This window comes from Neolamprologus brichardi, chromosome 9 (genome assembly GCF_056152115.1).
Source record: "Neolamprologus brichardi isolate AB-2024 chromosome 9, ASM5615211v1, whole genome shotgun sequence".
NCBI classification, from domain to species: domain Eukaryota; kingdom Metazoa; phylum Chordata; class Actinopteri; order Cichliformes; family Cichlidae; genus Neolamprologus; species Neolamprologus brichardi.
The window spans coordinates 37,233,634-37,260,111 of record NC_142112.1 but is presented as its reverse complement, the minus strand read 5'-3'; the positions used below and the strand labels follow the sequence as shown (position 1 = coordinate 37,260,111).

The 26,478-nt window shown below is 42.8% G+C and overlaps 1 protein-coding gene across 1 annotated transcript in view; it reads left to right on the top strand.

Moving 5' to 3' along the window:
* The window catches only part of LOC102779135 (LIM zinc-binding domain-containing Nebulette-like), a 59,812-nt gene that overhangs the window by 19,833 nt on the left and 13,501 nt on the right, over window positions 1-26,478 (top strand). Inside the window, exon 3 of the mRNA XM_087846557.1 lies at window positions 14,693-14,777. Coding sequence (XP_087702683.1) covers window positions 14,693-14,777 — 85 coding nt within the window. The remainder of the gene's footprint in view (window positions 1-14,692; window positions 14,778-26,478) is intronic.

Below are 26,478 nucleotides of genomic sequence, written 5' to 3'. Positions count from 1 at the left end.
GTCTGATCTTTCATGGTTCGACCCGAGAGTCTGCCGAGACGGGACGAGGAGGAGAAGAGAGACAAAGACCGAGTTAGAGACAGTTTTAAGAAAATAAATCAATAGAAATGTGAAGGATTACTGGGGGCGACTGGGAGGCTCGGCGATCGCCATGAAATAAAATTAGAGGAAGAGAAGACAGAGGGATGAGCAGCGGCTCTATTGAAGGCCGGCTGAGAACGTCACGCATGAACGAGTGAACAGAAAGACGAGGGACAGTGAAGAGAGATGACTAGAGACAGTGTCCGGGTGCTAGAAGTGCTCCGGCTCTATACACAGCCTTGTGATGAGATGGAGCTCTGAATTCATTGCAGTTTATGTTGTTGTTGTGCTTTCATCAGAAGCTGTGTCACGATACAAAGAGAGTAAAAAGCTCTCAGGAGGCTGAGTTAGACTCACTGTGCGTTCTTTTTCTGCTCTTTTAAAATCGTAAATATCTTATTTTTTTTTACGTTTTTATTATCTTATGTTTCTTTTCCCTGTCCTCCCTCACCTACATGTTTTGTCTTCACTCTTTGCTTTGTGTTTTTCCTCTTCATTTTATCCCATCTCCTTTTGATTTATCTTCATCTTCCCAGATTTGTTCTTTTGTTTTTCATTCGTTTTACTCTTTCTTCCTGTTTCTTTTATTCCCTCGCTCCTCTTTTCCTTCAGCGTAATAAAGATGTAGTGTTAAAGCCACTGAGGACAGCGTGGTCTTTTGTCAGCTTCTTAATAAAGATATAAAACACCACCATTTGCTGACTGAGACTCATCTCCATGAACCAGAGACAAAGGTCCTGTCTACACAGCAGCATCGCTTAATGACGCCGGACGTTTTTTAAGTTTCTGCCATCGTCTGCAACTTTTAAACCAAAATTTGTGGCACAGATCGCTCCTCTGTGGGTGAAGGCAGAAGCAGGAGTTATGTTCCTGGAAAATAGAGTTGGTAGTTTAATCTGGAAGATTCTGATATTTATTGGTGGAGGGATGAACGATCAGGAAGCTGGTACAGGTTCTCACCAATGCATTTATTCTTAGTCCTTGTTGTACCCGAGTCAGACAGAGTTTTGTTGTGAATTACAAAAAGATTCTCTAAGGTGTCATTAGGTCGACCATAAAGAAAGTTGAGACTTCTTTTAGTTTCAATAAAGCTTTAACTTGTTTTTAGTGAACTACAACAACCAGAGGGATGCACTACAAAGAACGTTCAACACAGCAAGACTTTCTTTGTGTTAGCTGCAGACGACAGGTAACACAACCGGCTGAACGTTCATGCACATAAAAACGGATGTTTCACACATTGCAGGACACCTGGTGACTGCAACCTTGTCCAATCAGAGACTCTATTAAATGCTGATGATAAAAAAAAACATTTTAAAACTTACAGAAAAATGTAACACTGCATATAAAACAGTAAAATAAAGTTATTTCTGTCATGAACTCTGGAAGGATTTAACTCTTTTCCCCTTTAATGGTGAGTTTTGGTGTTTCAGCATCAATAGAGACGTGGTGTGAAGACCATTCAGATAGTTTCCAGGTTTTTCCAAGGGTAGCTGCATACAGTCAAAAGAGATCACCCTCACTGACTTCTGTTGCAAACCCAGTCATTTTGTTCTGAAATGTGACAAAAACCGTTCACGAGTTATTCGTCATCAGCTTTCAAAAGGGTAAAACGTTAAACATTAAAGGTTACTGTCACACAATAAAGGAGACATTTAGAGTGTTGTGGAGCGCAGTGGGTCCTGATCTTGGTGTTGATGCTGCTGGTGTCTGTGTTGGTGATGATATTAATATTGATGGTGCTAGTATGATGATGTTGCTGGTGATGTTAGTGGTGGAGGTAGTGTATGTGGTGTTGCTGTTGCTGCTAATGGCGGTAGTGTTGATGTGATGGTAATAATGCTGTTAGTGGTGGCAGTGTGTGTCTTGTTGATGGTGGTAGCATTGATGTTATTGGTGATGACAGTGTATGTGATGATGCTGGTGGTGGTGATTTTGTTGGTGGTGGGGGAGTGTGTGGTGTTGTTGGTGGTGATTTTGTTGGTGGTGGGAGTGTGTGGTGTTGTTGGTGGTGGGAGTGTGTGTGGTGTTGTTGGTGGTGATTTTGTTGGTGGTGGGGGAGTGTGTGGTGTTGTTGGTGGTGATTTTGTTGGTGGTGGGAGTGTGTGGTGTTGTTGGTGGTGGGAGTGTGTGTGGTGTTGTTGGTGGTGATTTTGTTGGTGGTGGGAGTGTGTGTGGTGTTGGTGGTGGGAGTGTGTGTGATGTTGGTGGTGGTGATTTTGTTGGTGGTGGGGGAGTGTGTGGTGTTGTTGGTGGTGATTTTGTTGGTGGTGGGAGTGTGTGTGGTGTTGGTGGTGGGAGTGTGTGTGATGTTGGTGGTGGTGATTTTGTTGGTGGTGGGAGTGTGTGTGATGTTGGTGGTGGTGATTTTGTTGGTGGTGGGAGTGTGTTTGATGTTGGTGGTGGTGATTTTGTTGGTGGTGGGAGTGTGTGTGATGTTGGTGGTGGTGATTTTGTTGGTGGTGGGAGTGTGTGTGATGTTGGTGGTGGTGATTTTATTGGTGGTGGGAGTGTGTGTGATGTTGGTGGTGGGAGTGTGTGTGATGTTGGTGGTGGTGATTTTGTTGGTGGTGGGAGTGTGTGTGGTGTTGGTGGGAGTGTGTGTGGTGTTGGTGTGTTGATATGTGATTTCTCCTAGAAAGAAAAAGCTAAAATCCTCCATCATTAGTTCTTTTTTACATCTTTCTCTGTAGCCCTCAGAGTTAAACTCAGACTTCTTCTCATCTCAGCTGTGGATCTTCCCGGCAGGCTGCTATTAAATCTTCGGACTGATAGTATCTCTTACTTAAATAAGCACAGCCTGAATAAATTCCCCTCATTTCTCATGGCCTTTTATCTGGGCCTGCCACCAACACAAAGCCATGAGGGGTGGTTAAATGGTGGCAATGAAGGTGAACTAATTAAACTGAAGTCGGCAGAAGCTACGGTTCAGCAGCTTTATCACTCCGCTGTGGGCGAGGATTCAGGTTAACTCTACTTAAATAGTGACACAATGGGGGAACTTTATGAAGCCAGCCTGTTGAAGTAATGGTAGTTTGTCAAAGCTGCTGGCCCGTCACCTTTACACACGATGTGTCCATCGGGTCGTGACAACATTATCTGTTTCTGGGTCCTAATGCTCCTTTGGTTCCCAAAAGCCAACCAACATCGCTGACATTTAAACATCCTCCAAATATTCTTGAAGTTGAATTTCATATTTATGCAATTTATTATCTTATTTATGCAGATTTTTACTGAATAAAAGAATTGTGGAACCTGAAAGTGATTTTATTCAGAGCCAAAGACATGTCTGCCCAGGATGCATTTAAAGGTTTTTACTTTGTGGTTCATTTACACAACCATAAAGGATATTTGTATCATTCTAGTGATCATAACACCCCAAAAGTCCAACTCAGAGCCAAAATCAGCTGTTATATCAGCTGTTTAGTCTCCATACTTAACTAAATGAATATTGTCTCATTTAATCAACACTCAACACAGAACAAAAGTCTTAAATTGCATTTTCGGATCTTATTTCATCCAGGCGTCAGTTTCAGCCTATATCCCTCAAATGTCTGAAGTGGGTGATACATCTTATTGTGACAACGATCATAATCTGACATTCAGTTCGGTGCTCAGTTTAACTGTTAGATCTACAAAGATATAAACGATTGTGGGATCCACACAGAAAGACCCCGGCCTGTTGGTGGGGTTGCCCCACATCAAGAAGGTCCCGAGTTCCTTCTTGCTGTGAGGCAACAGTGCTAACCGCTGTACCCCCACGCTCCTATGAATTTTATTGTTTATGCATCCTGATATTGACACTTTTGAGTTTCACAATTTTGAGGCCAAAAAAAACCAGATAAATAAAAACAGCCTCGTCTCCAGCAACTCTCCATGCCCCATCTTTATTCTTACTTCCACTTTCTACAGTGAATAACTGCAGCAGTGAGTCAGTGACGCTGATGCTTTCAAACGTGCTCTAACAGCAGAACAATGTTGCAACGTTTTTCATCACTTTAGTAAAAAGCATGTCTGTTTCAGCCTGAAACTGGGAAGCTTTGGAAAACTGCCTTTTGCTTGTGATCATTTATTAGTTCAAGTTGATTTTAGCCCACTTTCTCGTGTACTTGACCCCAGAGACCACCAGAGACCGCCATTACTGGTTGGTGGCATCACATTTGTACAAAGCACATAATGTGGCAGAAACATGTCTGCTGGATATTTCCAAGTTTATTCAGAGGTTTTAATTGAAAAGGGTGAAATTTTATAAAAACGTTAAGATGTCCTAGTGCTTCACTGCAGGTTTGTAGTGCAGGGTGTCTTTTAAAAGTCTAATACCAACTTAACATTGGTTAATATTAATTTAACATTCATTATATTCAGTATTCATTTAAATATCAGTCAGGTGACGCTCCTCCATAGCTTCATGGACGTGGATATCTGAGTTTGAAATCGGTGGAATCGTCCTTTAGTAGGTCTGTTGCTGGTTTTCCCAACACGAGACGAGCTGTGGCGTTCAGACCTGAGCCGAGCCGAGCCGAGCCAGCTCAGAGAGGAGCTGTTTATGGAGGATGACGCTGCAGCACCTCAGACTGTGAACTGTCTGTGACCTGGGATGTAATGACGAGGAGTTGTGTGTGTGGGGCAAGGTGTTTGTGTGCAGTGTACCAGGGGCACGGAGAAAAGCTGTCGTACCATAGGCACGAGGAGTGTGTGTGTGTGTGTGTGTGTGTGTGTGTGTGTGTGTGTGAGAGAGCTTCCTCCTCTCCAAGTTTTGCATGTTTCAAAGTATTTTCATTCATTTACTTTGATGTTGACTTAAGATTTTCCAGGACAGTAACATGTATCGTATGTTTATATTGATGGGTTTTGTTTTACTGATTTAATGTTTTTATTTATTGAAAATACATTTATAACATCTTTATCTTGCTTTAATGTTTGTCAAGCTGAAGCGTTTGAAGCTCTGTACTCCGGCTATCATATTTTGTGTCTTGATGTTTCTCGTGTGACATCATACGCACATTACTCAGAGCTGTCCACGGTGTTGGATGTGATGCAACTGCTGGTTGCTAGGGAAACGTAAGTAGTCACCGACTGGTTGGCAGTGGTTTGTGGAGGTTGGTGGCTCTCGCTGGGTTAAGTCGTTTGCAAAGGAGCTGATCACTTGTAAACCTCGAGTGTGGCACAAACTGGAAAGGGACTTTTACTTTGAAGGCAGTTTGCCTTCAAAGTAAAAGTTGCATCCTTAGAAACAAGTTGTCTGCAACGTTGACTTTGAACCCAAACCTTCTCCCTTTCCCGTCTGTGCCACTTTGTGCAGTCAGTAACTCTCCGTACAGCAGGCGCAGTATTTTCCCTGCATTGCATATTTTATGCTGCTGGACACTGAGCGAGGTTTGCAGCAGCCAAGTCTGTCCTGAGCCCACACTGAGAGTTTCATCAACACCTAAGCAGGAAGGTGGACCGAGGCCAGGCTGACCGGCGAGCGCGCACACACATTCAGCCGTCAACCCTGCCCCGTCGTCGTCCTCTTCATCTGTCTCGCTTCCAGAGTGCTCTGACAGAAACTTCAGTTTCTCTTTTCTAACCTGTCAGTATGTGATCACGTGGCTCCGCCCACCTGTCCATTTGTTGTTTGTGTTGTTGATGTTGACGGGGGGAGCTGAGGACTGTGGAGCCTGCCTCACCCTCATCACGCAGAAAGCCTGGACGAGCTACAGTGACAGCAGGCTTGATAACAGCTCTGTCCTCTGCTCTCTTTTCACTGTTTGTAAAGACTTGACAATATTAGAGAGAAAACCTCAATAATTAGATAATAAACTGTAAGCAGGCAGTTGGTGACGGTAGGGAGGCAGAACGCTCTTTCAACAGGAAGAGATCTCCTGCAGAACCAGGTTCATGGAGAGGCGGCCATCTGCTGTAACCATTTGGATGGTAGAGGGGATTAGGAGGAGAGAAACAGGACAAAAACACAAACTACAGGAGACGGACGGCAAAATGTAATCGTGTAATAAAATAAATTATCAGGATTGAAAAAGATGAGTGCAGCAGAAGTGCTCAGTGCATCCTGAGATCTCTAATCTCAGAGGTCGAGGCGTCTCCTCGACTAAGCCTGCAGTTCTGTGCTGTTGGGATAAGATGATGCTGTGAAGTCTTTAAGATATTATTTAAGAATAATTCCTGATTATTCAGGACTTTGTATGTGAAGAGAAGGATTTTAAATTCTGGATTAAAACGAGAGCCAGACGAGAGGAGCTACAGGGAGCAGTTTTGTCCAGAGAGAGAACTTGCACGATCTGATATCCTCGTGTTGGTGTTGTTCCCAGATCATCATACTAAAGGTTGTTCCAGGATCAACATTGCAAGTGACCAATCAGAATGTTGTGATGTCATACTTTTGCGACTTCGGGAAAAACCGGCGTAAAACAAAAAACTGTACTTAAGCTGCGAGAAACCGCCTTTGTCCGCCGATCAACGGACCCTAACCCTGACCCTAACCCTGACCCTTTAATAAACGCTAAGCAGAATTGATATTGTCCTTGCAACATTGGAATTTTATAAATGCACGAATGGGTTGGTGCGCAAAAGAATAACGTCACAATAATGTGATTGGTCACTTGCAATGTTGAACCTGGAACAACATTTTCATGATGATCTGGGGACAACACCAACACGAGGATATCAGATCATCCGAGAGAACGTTGCTGTTTTACGTTGTCCTGGCTGTGGTACCATCAACCACCTGATTTAAAAGAATTACAATAGACTCACTCTTTCACAGGATGTTCCTCATTTTTGCAACGTTGCACAGATGAAAGTCCAAGTAAAGAATAGTAGATCTCATGTTTCAAGAGTGATCACACTTATCAAGAGTTAAAAAAGAAATCAACCTAATCTGTGATAACGATCGCTGACACTTCAGCTCAGTCTGTAGATTATTCAAGGAAAAGTGGGGCATCGTTCTGAGAGCACAGACTGTACTCATTTAGTTTTATGTAATGGTGCACAAGGCCCCAGATTTACATGTAAATGAAGATAAACCTTTTTGTGTCGATGTCGGTGTGATGACGTCAAATAATGATTCTTGTGAAACTATCACACTTCAAAAAAAAGTGTGTGCAATAAATAAACCCCCAGTCCTTGTGTTTAAATGTGAGAACATGATGTAGCGTTTCTTTCTGGGGCTCAAACACACACACACACACACACACACACACACACACACACACACACACACACACACACACACACTGTGTCTGAATGCTGAGTTCGAGTCGTGTGCGTCACTGCTGCTGGGAGAGTGAGGAGACTGTCGTCTGGCAAATGCCACTGCAACATCATAGACAATGGTAAATCTAAATCTGTACCCACAACACACCCACTGCATCTCTCAGACACACACACACACACACACACACACTCCAGTGTACTGTAAATGTGGTGTCTTAACTGAGCAGTAACAGAAAGGCAGGATGTGTCTGAGGGAATTTTGGAAACAGTTTAAAGGACACTGTGTGTGTGTGTGTGTGTGTGTGTGTGTGTGTGTGTGTGTGTGTGTGTTTGTGTGTGTGTGTGTGTGTGTGTGTGTGTGTGTGTGTTTCCTTATGTGGCAGAGATTATTTTTAGTCCTCACGTAGACGAGAGCGACACAAACACCTCCCTGTTTGTTTAGCACTGCGTGTAGTTTGTTGTTATCCTGAAAATTGTGTATCTGTGAATAAGAGAAATCCACTCATTCAGCATCTCCACCTTTGTCTCATGGCCGTTCTTGCCAAACTTCACTAAATCACTGCAACTGAGTTCTGCGGAGAAAAAAAGGGGATATCCCTGATACAGCCAGCCTCAGAAGCTCCACCCACCTGCTTGCTAATAAATGCAGTTTGTGAGGAACAGCCAATCAGGAAGTTAGTTTAAAGGGGCGGAGCTAATGCATCATGCCCCAGTATCAGATAAAGAAGGATTTTAAACAGTGAGTAGTGCAATCAAATAAAAATCTGAGTTTTGCATCCACATTTATTTATCTTCTAATTCTCTTATCTGGACTTTGTAAATATCGCAAATCATCTGCAGCTGATGTAGGTCCCAAAACCTCACAGGTGATCTTGAAGCTGTGCGGTGAGGGGTGATTAAAGCTGTAATGTCAAAGTCATTTCAGATAGTGGGTCACACATCGTTATGTTGTGTATGAACGGTCTTTAAGAGTAGCTGTAAAACATTTAAATATATAATTAAGGATAGGACTCTTTGTCAGGCTGACTCTGGCCCCCGGGCCTTATGTTTGACACCCCTGGTGTAGAGTGTAGTAACTGGTTAGTATTCTAAACATGAACACATTTTTACTGAAGAGGAAGTTTATTTATTAGTATCTTTAGTTGTTTTGTTTTTTTGCTTTTTACTGAAAAGCAGAGCTCATGTGTAGAACAGAGCAGACTGCTTGTCTGCTGCAGGCGTCTGGATGTCCGCTGGCTGTTAATGACTTCACACAAACCGAGTTTTTGTCCTGAGCTGCTTGTCCAGCCAGAAGCTGTGTGTGTGTGTGTGTGTGTGTGTGTGTGTGTGTGTGTAAGATATCCCACAGAGCCAGTCTTTGTCTCAAAGGATTGGGTTGCGCCAAATGAACAAAGCATTCATGGTTGCCAGTAGATACGGGAGCAGGTGAAGTGAAACTTAATAAGTGTGTGTGTGTGTGTGTGTGTTATTGATAAAGACGCAGAAGTGAAACACACAACCATGTTCAGGCATCATTCGTTTGCCTTACAGTGATGTCCTGGAGCCTTACCGGACATCTTTACAGCTACTTTTCTAATCCCGTTCTTCACCTTCACACAGAGCTTAAAACAAAAACCAAAGTTTTTATTGTATATTGTCGCAAACTAAGCCCTAAAAAAAGCATGTTTCTCTCTATATAAGAAATATATCCATCCAAATAGATCTATATAAGAAAAACATGCACTGACCTGAAAAAATACTTTGATACTTGCCCTTCTTTAAGCTAAGACATCTCAATATTGCTCACTAACAGGAGCCACAGGAACATGCCCAGGTTTGTTTTCAAAAAGGGTGAAAACTCTGTTCAGCCAAGTATTCATTTAATCTTAAATAACAACAACTTTATGAATTTCTGAAGTCATTAGAGAAAAAAATCAAGCAGTTCTGTAGATATATCATTAAGTACATTAACTTTATTAACTCTTTTCTCTCTTGTACATCTTTCTGAGCTCAATTTAACTTCAATAATGTTCCTCTAAACCATCAACATACCTTTTAGACCCCACTCCTACAAAACCACTCAAAGACACCTCACAGTTAAGTAATTCTTCAGTTTTAATTTTGATCAGTCTCTTCATTAACAGGTTACATACCACAGGCTTTTAACGTGGAGGTAACTAAGCCATTACTTAAAACCTCTTACTTCCTGTCTAGTGAACAGAAACCACAGAAGCCGAACGGTCGAACGTAGTTAGCGTCTTTGTAACACGAAGTGGGCGGTTCCCAAACTAAATTTTGTAACTTTGTTACAATGAAGAACCACTGATTCATTTGTGAGGCGGTGGTAAATAAATTATAGGGTTACCTAGGCAACCAGAACCTGGAATGTCTACTAGCGACGGACTGTAAGCAACAAAGTGATGCGTAACGAGTAAATTGCTTCCTGTGTGGCCCCCCATAAGTCAGCAGAGTAGCCAATGGCTTCAGAGACTGGGACTGGGACAAATTGGGAGAAAATGTTGAAAAAGAAACAATCACCAGTCCAAGGATCTGGTAGACCAATGTGAGGACCAATGTGGGGACTAAATGCATTCTTGAAACAGTTGAGGTGTTGCTCTGAAGCGTACACACAATCGAACAAAAAGAAAATGAACAACAACCCTGTGCGGTGCCGTCATGGAGCCAAAGACTTCAAATGTCACAGACGTTTAAGAGGAAAGAGACAAAACAGAAAGTAAGACAAAGAAAATGAAATGACAGGAAAGAATCAGAAGCAGTGACAAGTTCGAAATAATGCTTCTAGATTCATAGAGGTGCTACACTTCTGAGTGTGAAGAAAACACAGTGAGAAAGCCCACTGAGTAAAGAAGATGATGACTGTTTATGTCCCTGTTCAGACCACAGCACAGTTATGCTGTAATTACAAGGTTAAACTGAGACACAGAAACAAAGTGATGCTGTTCAGTACTCAACAACATGCTTCTCATGTTGTTCAGCTACAGCGCAGAAACACAAATAAGCATATCGTGTGTGTATCACTGAACAGTTTAGTATAACTACTAAATTTCTATCAAACAAACAGCAAACATGCATTAAAGTATTCACACGACTTTATCTGTGCTTCAATAACTGATGGACTCATTAAAAATGACATTTGTTCTAACTGTGAAGAGTGTAAAACAGGAGCCGGCTCTCTATCTGGATATGAGAGAGTGTGTGTGGGAGAGGAGTGAGAAAATGAGAGTGGGAGGAAGAACGAGGTGAAGTAGGAGGAAGAGAGGAGTGAAGGACAGTTCGCTGAAGTGGTCAAACTCTGCTGCTGAATACGCTGGTGGCAACGATGATTCACTCTCGCTCGAAGAGAGTTACGAGGCTTCTCTCTGAATCAGCAGATCGACTGGTTGCTGGGCTCCTCCGGGGTTTCCAGCCTGCTCGCAGGGAGCTGTAGTCAACGGCAGAGACATCACCTGAACCTGGACTGAATGTAGAGACGACCGTTATGTTGTTATTGCTCTACCACAGACTGCATATAAACATGGACACCAGTTGTATATGATCGGACTGAGAAAACTGGACATTTTAGAGCAGCCACACCTTAAAGCCCCCCCTCAACTGTTCGCCCTCTGTTGACTGTTATAAAGAATGCAGGCCGTGGCACTTCACCCAGAAATATGTTCATTTTTTGTATACACTCTAAAAACATAGACAGTGTACATGTTTACAACAACAGTTAATTTTGCCAACACTTAGCCTCATAGCACTTTCTTTTTAAATCGCTCCTGTTCTCAGTGCAAAGCGTAAGCCCCCCATACAGCTGCATCTTGAGTCCCGATTATCAACTTTTCTACTGTTAACAAAACCGCACCACTCTAATAGAAATATTATTTCTTCCATGTTTTTAGGTCCAGTGACCTTCGTGTCCGTGACTCAGTTCTCTGTGTGCTGAGTGTCGTTTTCATGCCGTGTTTCGGTTTCTTCCACCCACTGCGCGCCACCGTTACAAAAGCAGCTCCACTGAGCCTCCGAGCTGAGCAGCAGCTATCAGCATGAGACAGCTGTGACAGTTTCTTTTAGGTGGCACGAGGTCACTCAGTGAAGTTCAAACAAGCCACAAACTACAACCTGTGATTGATCCATTTCTCTGGAAACAGTACCGTAGTAATCAAACAAAACTTGATTGAGAGAGCATTTCCTCTCTGAAATATGGATGCGCAGTTTTATCAGTGCTCCACAACATGGAGGGGGAGGGGCATATTTTAACCGAAACCATGATAGGACAAAGCCACAAACACAAACAACAACAAAAACCTTACATATGATGGAAGCTGTAGGGAAAAACCTATCAGACCAGGTTATTTATACACATAGGTACACGCGGACTGAAAAATGAGCTGATAATGTGGAAAGGAAGTAAAGGCAAGTACAAATGCAATGAGGCATAGAGAGATGAGAACTAGAAATACAAATGAGAACAAAAAACTAACATTTCAAGGTCCATGACGAAAAAGATTTTAGTGCCTACACCAGCAAACTAAGTGAATCAGCAAGAACTTAAAGGACGAAATAGGACATGAAGCAGGACATTGTAAAGATTCTGACACCATCTCCCCTCCAGCCTCTTAACCCTTTAAAACCGGTTGGAGCTCCGTTTTGTGCAACTACTTTTAAATCCCGGTAGCTCTGCAACCACGTAAGCTAGCGCAATAATTTTTTTTGCACATGAAACCTGAGGAGTTGTACTTACATCTTATGCCATCAGCTTGTGCTCGGTCACAGTTTCCTTCCACATATAGCTTTGCAAAAACTGCATAAAAAGCACTTGCAGCAACAAAAACATAATATTACAGAAACACGCTTTGCTGATCTGATCAGCTGTTTGTAACACTTCCTACGTCCATCAGCGCGAACTATCGCATGTCCGCCATGACCTGCCCGAAACCGGAAGTGACGTCATTTTCGCAGAAATGTAGTTTTTTACCATCAGGGCCTCATGAGCCTATACTGGTGTTTTTAAAAGTTATGTTTGACTTTATGACTTTCTGTGTGGTTTCTGGGATGCTTAGGACTCATATTGCACTGCTGGAAATAGTTTATTTTGATGCATATGCTGCTTTTTTGCAAATTTGCATTATAATATTTATTTTCGTTTTTCCTGCAGTATATAAAAATTGGTGTATTTCAAAAATAAAACTATGAAGACACTCAAAATAAATTTCCTGTGGTGGGAAACTATTTTGTGCAACTTTTTTGTATTTACAGTTTTGAGGGATAAGCCTCTTAAATTTCTCTAACTAGAAATATATGTTAAAAAAACAAAAAAGATTTTCAATTTTTTTGTAGTTTATTGCACTTTTTTGCAATTTATGTAATTACTATGCACTTAATGCAGACATATTATTAAAATCTGGGCTATAATGGTTGTATTGATGTATAGCAACTTGAAATGCTCCCAAAAATGGCTCCACAGCATGTAAACATATAATATAAGCTCTGGCGGACTTGGTTCTGTGGTAGCTCTTAAAGGGTTAAATTGAACTGTACATGTCACTAAAAGTAGAACAACACAGACACCAAAGAGCACCAATGTTATAGAAGTGAGGGCAACAACTTGTCCAACTAGGTTTTGGGGACCCGGAGCCTATCCCAGCTGACTTTGGGCACCAGTCTCTCCCATTTTGTTGCTTTTGGATTTGTTAGTTTTCCTTCTCAGACATTGGATCACACTTTGAATCCAGAAGCAACAAACATATTCAGTGTTTCATAGAAAAATAACATCCTGTTTTTAGAAGTGCATTCATCATGAAAGATGCAAAATGAGGAAACGGCAGCAAAGAAAATGTTAAAAATCAAGTCAAGCCAAAGCATGAATTGCTTCAAATCAGAGAACGATGATCGATGACCTTTACAGAGAAACGTGCTGGTTGAAAATGTCCAAGGATTCGTTTGAGGAAAAAGCTGTCACACGAAACTTTTGATATCAAGTGTAGGAGGGTAAAATCTCTGTTTTGTGGGGGTTTGGTGAGTTTTTCCAATAAAAATTACATATTCTGTCCATAGATGAGAGAAGGCTCGAGGTTTTGAGGGCGATTTGAGATTTTAAAGCTCTACATTTCTGCTCACTGGTCCTTCCTTTGCAAAACTATCCTTAAAAGCTCACAGAGGGTTTCTCTTTGTGGGCTAAACGCCAGTTTTACTAAAAATATATCCTCAAAGGTTGTTGGAGGTGGTGTGTGGGAGTGTTTTCCACCTCCGTCTCCCATCCACTCTCCTCATACGGTAGTTACTGAAACCCATTGTCCTACACGCCGTGGGCTCCTGCAGACAAAAGCTAAAATTCAAACTCTGTTCTTAGATGCAGAGAAATGAAAGCACCAAAGGCTCTTAGTAAGAGATGGAAAGGTCAAGTGAGATAAGTAGAGTAATAGCACAGTGCTGCTTTTTAATTTTACGTCCTCTTAATGGGTCATTGTTTCTGCTAATGTCACCGTCCTGGTGGGTCATTAACTCAATGAGGTGACTCACAGGACACAAAGGGCTCCGACATTTGTATTAAAATGTTCTTCGCAGTGAGAGAAACAAAGATGTGAGTGGTTACAGCTACAGGTGATAAACAAACAGCTTCGAGCACCTTTAGTAGAAATGGATCATTAACAAATTGTCAGTGGTGAGTTTACAGCATTCCTGCTGCTTCTAAGCACTCAAATATTTATTATTGTGAATTTTCTGTATTAGCCTCATGACTGTTTGTTGATGCAGGTTACAAACCTTTAACGAGACGTTTAAATGCCGTGTAGTTCTGGCTTTTGAATAGAATAGAATAGAATTCAACTTTATTGTCATTGCACATGCACATGCACAGGGCAACGAAATGCAGTTTGCATCCATCCAGAAGTGCTTTTCAGTGATATAGATATATTACAATATATATTAGCAATGTCAGAGTTTTGTCAGAGAACTTCAGATATTATAGTCAATCTCAAAACTTTTTAAGGATTTCTAAAACGTGCATGCGTCACTTTCCGATTCTTTCCTTTGTCAGACATCCTGTTGTAGATTTCCTGCTGTGCTTAGGATCATTGTCCTGTTGCATGACTCAGTTTCAGCTTCATCTGTCAGACAGACTCACACTAGACTCTAGAAAACTTTGTTATACAGAGGAGTTCTCGGTCAACCCAGTGACTGCAAGGTGCTCCAATCCTCACCCCAACATCACCTCAGACAGCTGGTGTTTGCTGATATCGTGTGTTTGGTTTCTTTTGTTCTGTTTTGTTCACATGCAACTTTGCAAACCTACGATGTGCTTCAGTATCCTTTTCAGAGAGAAGCGGCTTTCTCCTGGGAACCATTTCAAACAAACCATAGTTGTCCTGTCATGAACTTTCACCTTTCATGCATGACCACGCTCTCTGTCTCATTTCAGACATTACCCCAAGACGTCCTTCACCATCGTGGCCGACACTCCAGAGAACCTGAGACTGAGACAGCAGAGCGAGCTGCAAAGCCAGGTAAACACACACACACACACCTCAGATGTGTGTACGATGCAGGAGCGCCGCCATCATCTCTGACCTGCTTTGATGATGATGATGCCTGTAGTGTTCGTCTGGTTGGTTTTTCCCTTTGAATGATGCCAGGCTGCCTCCTTGTTTTCCCCACAGCTCTGGTGTACTTTGACTGCGATAAAACAAATGTATGTAAAAGCCAGATGCAGAGTATAAATAGACAAACTTCCATCACATTCTCCTCATTTCGCCTCCAGGAAGCAGAGCTGTGCACCTGAGCGTTAGTTTTCATCTCTGTGCCAAAGGGGAGGAGACATGAAGCTAAGAAGGTTTCACCAACATACCGCGACCTTTCAGGCAGTTTAGGTTTTCACTGGAGCTTTTTCCCCTTTAACTTCTTCAGTTTTTCTTTTCTCCGTGAAAAACGCCCAAACCCTATGGTCCACATTTTCTTTACCTATTTTCTGGAAATGGGTTAAAATTTATGCTACATTTGGATTGAAACCCCGCAGATCTGCCTGTTTGCCCAGATCCACTTCAGTCATCAAGTCAAGAAACATAATGATTCCTTCAGCAGAGGCAGCTGGTACTCTACAAACGGCTGCTGTGTAGCTTGGTCTTGAATAAAAGTACATCTTTTGTTTAAAACGACAGATCCTCGTAGATCAGGTCACACTGTTTGATGCCCTGATGTGGTTGAAACCTTCCTAGCTTCATATCTCCTCCCCTGTGGCACGGCACAGAGAAGAAAACCAACGCTCAGGTGAGCCGGGAGACGCTGTGCTGGCAGCTCTGCTTCCCGAAGGCGAGATGAGTCACTGCACTGATTTACTGACACTAACTGATGCAATGGACATGTGAGAGAATCAGCCAGCTATCTGTGCCATATGTCCTCATCCAGTGTGTGTGTGTGTGTGTGTGTGTGTGTGTGTGTGTGTGTGTGTGTGTGTGTGTGTGTGTGTGTGTGTGTCAGCCCAGCAGACTGCAGTACAAAAGGACAGATGTCCACTCAGCAGTCTGCTGGAGGGGGCATGCTGTTTGGCATGCTTATGTGTGTCTGTGTCCCGCTCTGTGCCAGTAACGACCCCTCCATCAAATATTTGTCATTTACAGACCACAGTTTCACACACTCGTGGATTCTGTCCCGTCTCCTGCTGCCGTTTATTCTTTCCACTCATTTTCCTCCGAAAGTGTAAAAACCAAATATTTTACATCGATGATCTTTTGGATTTTAATGCCCTGTTAGTGCAGACTGCTGACATCATCACTGTTGCAATGTTGTTTTGATGAGGAGATCCAAACTCTCCTACACGTGTGAGAAAGGCTTCTTCCTACTCTGCCTTTCACAATAAGAGTCTTTGAAGTATACACTGGCTGACATCCAGTCAAAGATGAATGTTTATTTAGGCAGTAAGCAAAGTGGAAAATGTTAAGCTAATCAAGAAACACAGGTGAACACACAGGGTAGCACAGGGAAACTGACAAAAGACACTTTATTAGGAATACCTGCTCAATTGTTCACACAAATATCTAATCAGCCAATCACATGGCAGCATCTCGGCGTGTTGAGGCATGTAGACATAATCTGGCTGAAATGGCTTGTTGATGGCAGAGGCCAGAGGAGAGACCAGGCAGCTACTCAAATGATCACTCGTTACAAGCGCGGTAACAGAGCATCTCTGAACACGCAACACAAAGGACGTTTGTTTAATCTGTGCCAGTTAAAGAAGTTCTGAAAGCAGACGAGTGTCCAAGCCAGTATCAGCAGGGTTTACTTAATACAGTGGCTGGTGGATGTACACGCGGAGGGTGAGGAAGGAGGTACAGCTGAGTGTAACTGACACAGGTAGAAACAGTCAGGGGTGGGCTGAGACATGTAGAGGGAAGAAGACAGAAAGTAAACCAACAACCTAGAAATAAAAAACATGACGCTAAACTTCAAAGTAAAACAGAGACGAGCCTCACAGACACGACAGCAGAGACGAGCTCAGAGATGAGGGAGGAACAACGGGGAAGTAAAACTACTACAAAGAGCACAAGGACATGAAACCAAACACAGGACAAATTCAGCACTTCAAAAACATAAATAAAGACAAAAGGCTCAGCAATATCAGAGGATTAGGAAACTATGATTCAAATAAAAAAATCTCTTTGTTTCCTAAAGTTATGAAAACGAAAGATTAACTTATTTCTTCTGATTTTAATAATAATAACGACATTTTTAAAAAGTAATCATTATGTCAAAATTATAATAGATGCTGTTTGGGTTCAGTCCAGAGCATGAAGCTGCTGCACAGGAAGTACAGCTGTTCATCCAGGATGACACCACACAGCTGCAAGCAGCAGGCATCACTAAAGCTAGAGACAGAGTAGGGCACTTCCTTGTATTTCAAAATAAAGCACATCCTGTGAGCACTTTCCATAAGAATACTAAATTATTATTATTATTTATCATCATTATTATTCAGGTCTAAACACTTTCACATGAACAGCATGCTTCAGAATATGTGAAACCAAATCATCCAAACCAAAATCAACACTTTTCCATCTCTCGGCACTGGTTGGCCTTTTACATACACAACAGACCAAAGACATAGATCCACATCGACTGAGGGGAAAATAAACGTTTTATTTTCTACAGCTTTACAGACCCCACAGCTCTGTGTAGCTGTACTATAGTCTTCATGGTTTGTACACTGGATTCATATCAGCAGAAATGGGTTAAAGATCCACTAGCATATCATACATCTACATAGCAGGCAGGTGTGGAGTGGGAACCACTCAAATAAAGAAGGTGCATCCCTAAAGTTTCAACAGTGGTGCGTTTGTATCTTCTCCTTTTTGGGTGTGGAGGTTAGCTGAAATCGAACTGGAATAGACTTAAATCAGCATCAATAAAGATGTCAAATGACTAATGTGTCAATTTTAGCATTGTCTTTGTAAAAAGAGGCTTTTTAAAAGTCCTGCCCTCTTCCCTTGTGCCGTGCACTCGCCTGCTCTCGCTTTAGGTCATGTTTATTAGGGGTGCAACAATACTCGTATCGATATTGAATCGTTCGATACAGTGCTTTCGGTTCGGTACGCATATGTATTGAACAATACAAAATTTTTAATTTATTTTATCAACTTTCCTTCTGACGGTGCTGTCTGTGTTGAGCGCTCAGTGGATCTGCACTCGACAGTGCAGCCTAGGCGGAGTAGTCGAACGCAGATTCACTGAGCGCAGCGCAAGCTAGCGAGACAGAAGTTTAGCTCTCCTTGCAACATGGCAAATTGAACCTCCCCCACCCTCATTCAGATCTGGCGTTTGGAACTATTTTGGTCTTCATGTGACGTATGACCCTGAAGGTAAGCGCGTCATGGACTAAAGTAAAACAGTATGTTGGATGTGCCACGCAGTGCTCAATTACATGGGTGGGAACTAGTGTGTTAGTGCAGTTAGCTCGTTAACGTGTTGGCCGTCCAGCCCCACGCACGGGGCGATCCGCGGTAGCTCGTTAACGGAGATTTGCCGTGTTGTGGCGTTAACGTCATTTCAGATTAACGCTGACAGCACTAGTGGGAACACAACGAATATGACTGCACATTTACTCCGACATCATCCTCGTGCAAAGACAAGTGGAAGCAGACAAAAACAACAAGCAGCATGCTACAAACTTTACCCGAGTCATTTAGACAGCCGTTAGCACATGATTCTCCTTATGGGGACCTGATATGTTTAATATGCTGCTGAGAATATAGCCCAGAAGAAGCGTATAGTATAGCTTTTATTTTGAAAGAGACATTTCTCTGTAATAAACTCTCTTTTCCAAAGATGAGTGATTTCTCCATCAGATAGATTTATTTTTATTACTTTGTTGTTTCAGCAACATTAAATTTAAAAACTGTACTTTTGAGTTAAAATATATATTTATAATTTTAATAAATGACAAATTAAAAAGGCATGAACATTTTTTTTTGTATCGAAAAAATATCGAACCGTGACACCAAAGTATCAAACCCAACCGAACCGTGAATTTTGTGTATCGTTGCACCCCTAATGTTTAAGTCTGTTTATATTAGCTCTGAAGATCACAGGTTCTCCTTCAGGAAGCTGATTGTAACAGACAGCGACTCTGTGTAGCATTAGTGTGCTTACATTACACACACTGGGTAACCCCACATACAGTGGGGCAAAAAAGTATTTAGTCAGCCACCGATTGTGCAAGTTCCCCCACTTAAAATGATGACAGAGGTCAGTAATTTGCACCAGAGGTACACTTCAACTGTGAGAGACAGAATGTGAAAAAAAAATCCATGAATTCACATGGTAGGATTTGTAAAGAATTTATTCGTAAATCAGGGTGGAAAATAAGTATTTGGTCAAAAACAAAAATACAACTCAATACTTTGTAACATAACCTTTGTTGGCAATAACAGAGGTCAAACGTTTACTATAGGTCTTTACCAGGTTTGCACACACAGTAGCTGGTATTTTGGCCCATTCCTCCATGCAGATCTTCTCAAGAGCAGTGATGTTTTGGGGCTGTCGCCGAGCAACACGGACTTTCAACTCCCGCCACAGATTTTCTATGGGGTTGAGGTCTGGAGACTGGCTAGGCCACTCCAGGACTTTCAAATGCTTCTTACGGAGCCACTCCTTTGTTGCCCGGGCGGTGTGTTTTGGATCATTGTCATGTTGGAAGACCCAGCCTCGTTTCATCTTCAAAGTTCTCACTGATGGAAGGAGGTTTTGGCTCAAAATCTCACGATACTTGGCCCCATTCATTCTGTCCTTAACACGGATCAGTCGTCCTGTCCCCTTGGCAGAAAAACAGCCCCATAGCATGATGTTTCCACCCCCATGCTTCACAGTAGGTATGGTGTTCTTGGGATGCAACTCAGTATTCTTCTTCCTCCAAACACGACGAGTTGAGTTTATACCAAAAAGTTCTACTTTGGTTTCATCTGACCACATGACATTCTCCCAATCCTCTGCTGTATCATCCATGTGCTCTCTGGCAAACTTCAGACGGGCCTGGACATGCACTGGCTTCAGCAGCGGAACACGTCTGGCACTGCGGGATTTGATTCCCTGCCGTTGTAGTGTGTTACTGATGGTGACCTTTGTTACTTTGGTCCCAGCTCTCTGCAGGTCATTCACCAGGTCCCCCCGTGTGGTTCTGGGATCTTTGCTCACCGTTCTCATCATTTTGACCCCACGGGATGAGATCTTGCGTGGAGCCCCAGATCGAGGGAGCTTATCAGTGGTCTTGTATGTCTTCCATTTTCTGATGATTGCTCCCACAGTTGATTTTTTCACACCAAGCTGCTTGCCTATTGTAGATTCACTCTTCCCAGTCTGGTGCAGGTCTACAATTCTTTTCCTGGTGTCCTTCGAAAGCTCTTTGGTCTTGGCCATGGCGGAGTTTGGAGTCTGACTGGTTGAGGCTGTGGACAGGTGTCTTTTATACAGATGATGAGGTCAAACAGGTGCCATTCATACAGGTAACGAGCGGGGGACAGAAAAGCTTCTTACAGAAGACGTTACAGGTCTGTGAGAGCCAGGGATTTTCCTTGTTTGAGGTGACCAAATACTTATTTTCCACCCTGATTTACGAATAAATTCTTTACAAATCCTACCATGTGAATTCATGGATTTTTTTTTCACATTCTGTCTCTCACAGTTGAAGTGTACCTCTGGTGCAAATTACTGACCTCTGTCATCATTTTAAGTGGGGGAACTTGCACAATCGGTGGCTGACTAAATACTTTTTTGCCCCACTGTATGTTCAGCACTGACCTCGTTGTGTAAGGCACAGAGGATGAGACATGATCGTGTGACCTGGTTATGGTTGGCGCTGTCTGTCTCAAGCATGTGGATTACATATAGAGAAGTCACAATATAAAAATCTTCATGTTTTTTTCCCTTGAAAATTGCATAAAATCACCAAACAACGATTTTTCATTGCAAACTAAAATCATTCGGTTTTATTTAAAAGTCACTGTGAGATCAAATCAACAGCTCTTATTTTATTTGCTCCATCTGAAACTGCAGTTTTTCATCCTTCAGCTGATCGTTCATCGAAACCTAAACAGCCTCACAGACCATCTCACACAGTCCTGATCAGCACATTTTAAACACCTCATAGTTTCTTTTTAACCTAATAGAGCACTTATAGAGCTTATGGTTCTTATATCGCATTTTTCTACTCGACCACTCAAAGTGCTTTGTACAACATGCCTCATTCACCCATTGACACAAGCACTTCTGTCTAAGTTCTTTCTGTGTAAGTGCTTCCTATCACGAGCTGTTCTGCTTCCAGAGCTGCAGCCACCTCCATGTGGTTGTTAGACTTTCTAACAGTCGACTGAGATGAGTGGAACCAGCTCCCAGTTTGTGTACTTCAAGGATTAGCCTTAAAACATCCAGTATTGATTAAAGCTAATTTTGAGGGCTGGATCAGGTGACCCTGATCTAGTTATGCTGCTTTGGTTCAGGCTGCTATGGGACAAACCCTGATGCATCTTCACTTCCTGTTTTCAGCTTTGATCTTCTCTCTGTTGGAGTTTGTTTTGTCCAGTTTGTTGTTCGTGGTCTCTCCATGCTCCATTTCTCTCTCGTCTTCCTTTCATCGCCCTGACAGTCGAAGCAGATGGCTGCCCCTCCCTGAGCCTGGACTTCTCTTCCTGTCAAGAAAAGTTGTTTTCCTTCATTTCATTGGAGTTCTCCTTATAATAGTTAAGTAATAGTTGAAACCTTGTCCCCTCAAACCGGACCCATACAGGACACAGAGAGCTGTGTTCAACCACGTAACTTCCTGAAACCAGCGAAGCAGATGAAGCAACCACAACCATATAAAACTATAAAACTGTTCCACTCCAGTCTAAGAGGAGGTGATGTTGAAGACTACAAAAAGAGTCTCCACATACAGCAAAGGACAATCGACAGTGCATGAAGCTGTGCTGCTGTCAGTTGTGATTTAGTGCTTTGCAGATGAGATTGCTGAGTCGTATCCACAAACTCTGTAAAAGATTGATGCTTTTGCGCCGTCTCCATCTCCGTGTTTTCACGTCAGACATCAGAGCGCAGGTGACAGACTCACAGAGACTTTTTTATCCAAAGTGAAACCAGCGATCGAGACTGTAAACTCATCAGGAAAGTATTCAGAGTCCACAGATTGATGAGGACAACTGATGGTTGTTCTTAGATTTCTATTCAGTCACACTTTGCTTTGAAACCAAACAAATCGTCCTTTGTTCATCGTTAGTTTCACGGTGACTTCACCACATTAGTTTTATTACATACAGTCTACAGTCATAACTGTGGAGAAGACGTAGGCAGTCTTACCAAATTCATCAACAAATAATTTTAATTAATTGAATGTAAAAAAAATGAGCCAATGCACTCAACCAATCAAAAATGGTCAGCCATGCAAACCCCACCCCCACAGTCCACGTTTCTCGAGTGTGTGTGAGAGCGAGGGTGTGTGTAGTTTAGCTCATTAGCTTGTGATATTAGCTCTGCAGGGAGCCTCGGACTGATGAATGGGGATTTAATCTGCTTTGTAATGAGAATGGGGGCAATCACAGTGAGAGCAGAATAACAGAACACACACACCAACGCTATGAGTCATATTCCTGCTTTTATAGCCTTATGCAACGCTGTTCTGAGGGCTAATGGACCGTTACTGATGACTGATGGGCACCAGCAGGATGACATTAGGTCCAAACGAGCTGCAGAGTGTTTCCTCTGAAGGTCGAGCTGAAGTGCGGGCGGGACCGGAGTAAAAATGACCGCCTGCTTGTTATCCTTGTTGTCTGTGGGCTCTAAATCATCCACTCGGCCTGCTGCTTGGCAGGGACACAGTATTGGTTTGGCTGACCCTGACTCATTTACAGATCTGTGATAGGAATCAGTCTGCCCTCATAGAGAAATAGTGTCCTGCAAAGTGAATGTGTTAAACGTGTGGAGAATCCTGAACAGGTCCACGACATGATTCTAAACTGAAATGTAAAAGAGCCGTTTCTTCTTCTTGTCCTTAGCGGGCGACCAGCAGCGGTGGTCTGCCGCGCAACCAGTACGCTGCTGTAGGTGCCGCAGGTTCTCTCGCTTGACCAACGATTATCTTCCACGCTTTTTGATCTAAGGCGATGGTTCTTGCCTGCTCGAGGTCAAGTCAAAGGGCCTTCAAATCATCCTGGATTTGTTTCATCCATGTCTTTTTTGGTGCATTTCGATGCACCCTCCAATCGGTGGGGCGGGTCAACCAGAGTAGGCCATGGGGAGTCGGCGGTGCTGGATTAGGTCGCCGATCGTCGGTTGGCTGCCGCAGCTGGTGAGGATGGTGTCATTCGAATGACGGTCGCGAAGGGAACGCCGAGAATGCATCTAAGGCAACGCATTTGGAAAACTTCGAGCTTGCTCAGGTCGTGTTTGAGCATTGTCCACGTCTCTGCGCCGTAAAGTAGAATGGGCAGGATCAGGGTTCGGTAAAGGCGGATCTTTGTCGCCAATGAGATGTTCTTCTTCTTCCAGACGCACCAGCGCAGGGAAGTGAATGCTGCCGCCGCCTGCCCAATTCTGGAGCGTATCTCCACTGATGATGCCACTTTCTTCTCCTCGACGAGGGACCCCAGATATTGAAATTGTTGGACTTGAGCCGTTTAGAGTCTGTATCTGAGGATAAAACAGAAACACCACAAGAAATCGTTCTTTTAAAACATGTCCGCTCATTTAAACGACAGCAGTGCGCTTCAAAAACGCTGAGTTAAGAGCATGTTTACCGCTGAGTTGCATCACCTCTTCTTTTAACAAGACCCTGCGAGTGTTTGCCTTTTAAAACTACAGCATTGGTCTCCCGAGTTCCCAGATTTTTTATTCCTTTTGCTCGATTTCAGCTGCTGGGTGGCAGGCAGACGACAGGCGGACCAGTTTAACAGCTGTGCTGTTGGAAAGTGTGGAAAACGTGTCAGTGTGGAATAAGCAAGTCCTTTTCTGAAAAAGATGAAGTTGTCTGGATGGCAGCACATGTTTCTCCAAACGCTCAGCATTAATGAGGCCTCCACAGATGCCGACGCCCCCTCATTCTGTCGTACAGGCTCAAGATCGAGTCCCACCTCTCTTTATTCCACGGCTCGTTGTGATTGGTCAGACTGGAGTCAAGAGGCAACAGTGTTGCTGGATTTGGATCTTTGCACAGTCGAGTTCAAACTTTGTGTAGATGCAGCGATGAGTTCGCTGACAGTGGTTTTTAGGAGTGTTTCTGAGCCCATGCAGTGATTTCCAGCACAGAGTCAGGTGTGTTTGAGTTCTGAGGGCCTGAACATCACTTCTCTGGATCTTTGATGATAACAGATGATGAAATCTTACATTGAGAAGCTTGATTGCTGTCTGTCACAGAGAGGTGAACTCCTCCCCATCGTCCCTTCTGATAGTCTCAGTCTCTTTTTTGTTATTTTACTAATCAACACCATCAGTGTCGGCACGCTTTTCCCAAAAATCATTGCATTCTGTTTTTATTTACACCGCTCACAGCGTCTCGCTCTCACTTTTTTGCAGACCGGGCTCTATTAGTCTGACTTTCATTCATGAGTTGTTTATCAACCTCTCAGTGGAAGCTGTGGCTTTAGAAGAGATCCATGAAGTGACGAAGCCACTCTGGATCATAATCTTGTCATCTCGACTTGTTTGGAGCCATAATGTCCTAATCGTCACTATTGTGTCATCCGCAGCTTTATCTCAGCAAGTTTACTAAGTAGCAGCTCCGCTTTCAGTCAATAAATAACCATCAATCACGTTATTATAGGTGTGGGCTTGAAATAACTTTTCCAGATCATTAACCAAACTGTCTCTGTTGGACTCTGTGAGGAGCGAGAACAGTCGAGCAGTGAAGATCAGCTTCTAAAGCCAGAAATAAAAACTTCTTTTCATATCCTGCAGATCCAAACGTGCGCAGGGCGATTACAGCATATTTAAAGTCCTTTTCACACCGTGTGAAGTTGATTGCTGCCGCGGCGTATGTGAGCGCCGAGTGGTGTAATTATTTCTCGCTGTGTGGGCTCACTTAAAGGTGAAATCCACCTTCAGATATCATTACACGTCATCACGGTTTTGTTGCTTTCATGAGACCGTAGCTGAATTATGTCGTTAATTAGTTCCTGAACCACATCGTGATCGCAGCCGTCTGCGGATAATAATAATAACTTTATTTATAAAGCGCTTTCAAACAAAGTGCTGTACAACTATTTGAAACTAAAAAGATAAAAAAAATAAAAAAATAAAAGCGATACAGATAAAAGACACAATACAAGTTAAAAACAGTAAACATTTATAAACTAAAAGCCATAAAATTAAGACTTGTAAGATAAGGTGAATAAATGTGTCTTCAGCTTAGTTTTAAAAACCTCCACAGAGCAGCCTGCCTAACATCTTGAGGTTGTTCCACAGAAACGGGGCACGAAAACAAAAAGCTCTCCAACTGTCTTTTTTCTGGCTCTAGGAACCTTTAGAAGGCCAGAGTCCTGAGATCGGAGAGCACGAGATGGAACATAAAGATGTAAAAGGTCGGAGAGGTATGAAGGTGCCAGTCCGTTTAAAGCCTTGTAGGTGAGCAGCAGGACCTTAAAATCTGCTCGAACCTGACAAGGTAGCCAATGCAGAGAGTTCAGTACAGGCTAATGTGCTCAAATTTCCCAGTTCTTGTTAAAATGCGAGCAGCTGCATTTTGCACCATCTGTAGACCTCTGAAACTTTTCTTTTGGTAGCCCAGAAAGAAGAGCATTGCAATAATCAATACGTGAGGACACAAATGCATGGACAAGAACCTCTGCAGTGTCTGGCTGATGTTCCTCTAATGATAAAAGGCGGTCTTTGTTATCTCTTTTACATGAGACTCAAAAGAGAGCACCATGTCAAACCACACGCCCAAGTTTTTTACCTTGTCCCTACAATTTATGACACTGTCATCAATTCTCAAGATGAAATTTTGGGACAAGTGCTGAAATTTGTGTGGCCCAATGACCCAACTCTGTTTTATTTAGGAGCAAGAAATTATCCGATAACCAGCCCTCCTCATCCGTCTTTTCACGCAGAGGAAACCGAACCACTGCTCTTCTTAAAGCCTTACTGCATAATGTTATACACTGTCTCTGAGTTTGGATACTTCTGTTAGTACACTTCAGTGCTCTTTGTACTCTCTTTGAGGCAAAGTGTGCAGGTATTGGAAAGGACCGTTGGAATACGTTCTGAGTTGTGACTCCCTTGTGTCAGTTTCCTGAACAGACTTTTGCTTGGATGCGTAAAATAAGGTCTGTTGTTGAAACTTTCTCTCAGGCTGCTGATTAAAGCTCATGAGGCTCAGCAGGTGAGTCTCACGCTGTACGGCTGCAGAGGCTTGAATCTGCCCCGAGGCGGTTTCCTGCAAGTCTTTCTCCCACCTCTCCTGTCTTGTCTAACTAAATAAAGCCTTAAAGCACAAACTTAAGATATTTTTCATGTTTTGTTCTTTGAAATGTGAAACACAGAAGTTACATTTTAAAGCTGAGTGGGGATAACTTGTCCCACAGAATAAAATAAGTTAAATGTTGCACCGCTGAAAATAGTTTAGTGGTTTCCACGATTCTTCGGTGCGATTGAGGCTGAGAAGTGTAGCTCCAGCGTTTCATGTTCATCCTCGCTGTGCTCGTCATGTAGCCTTGTCAGCGTGAACACGCTTGTGCACTG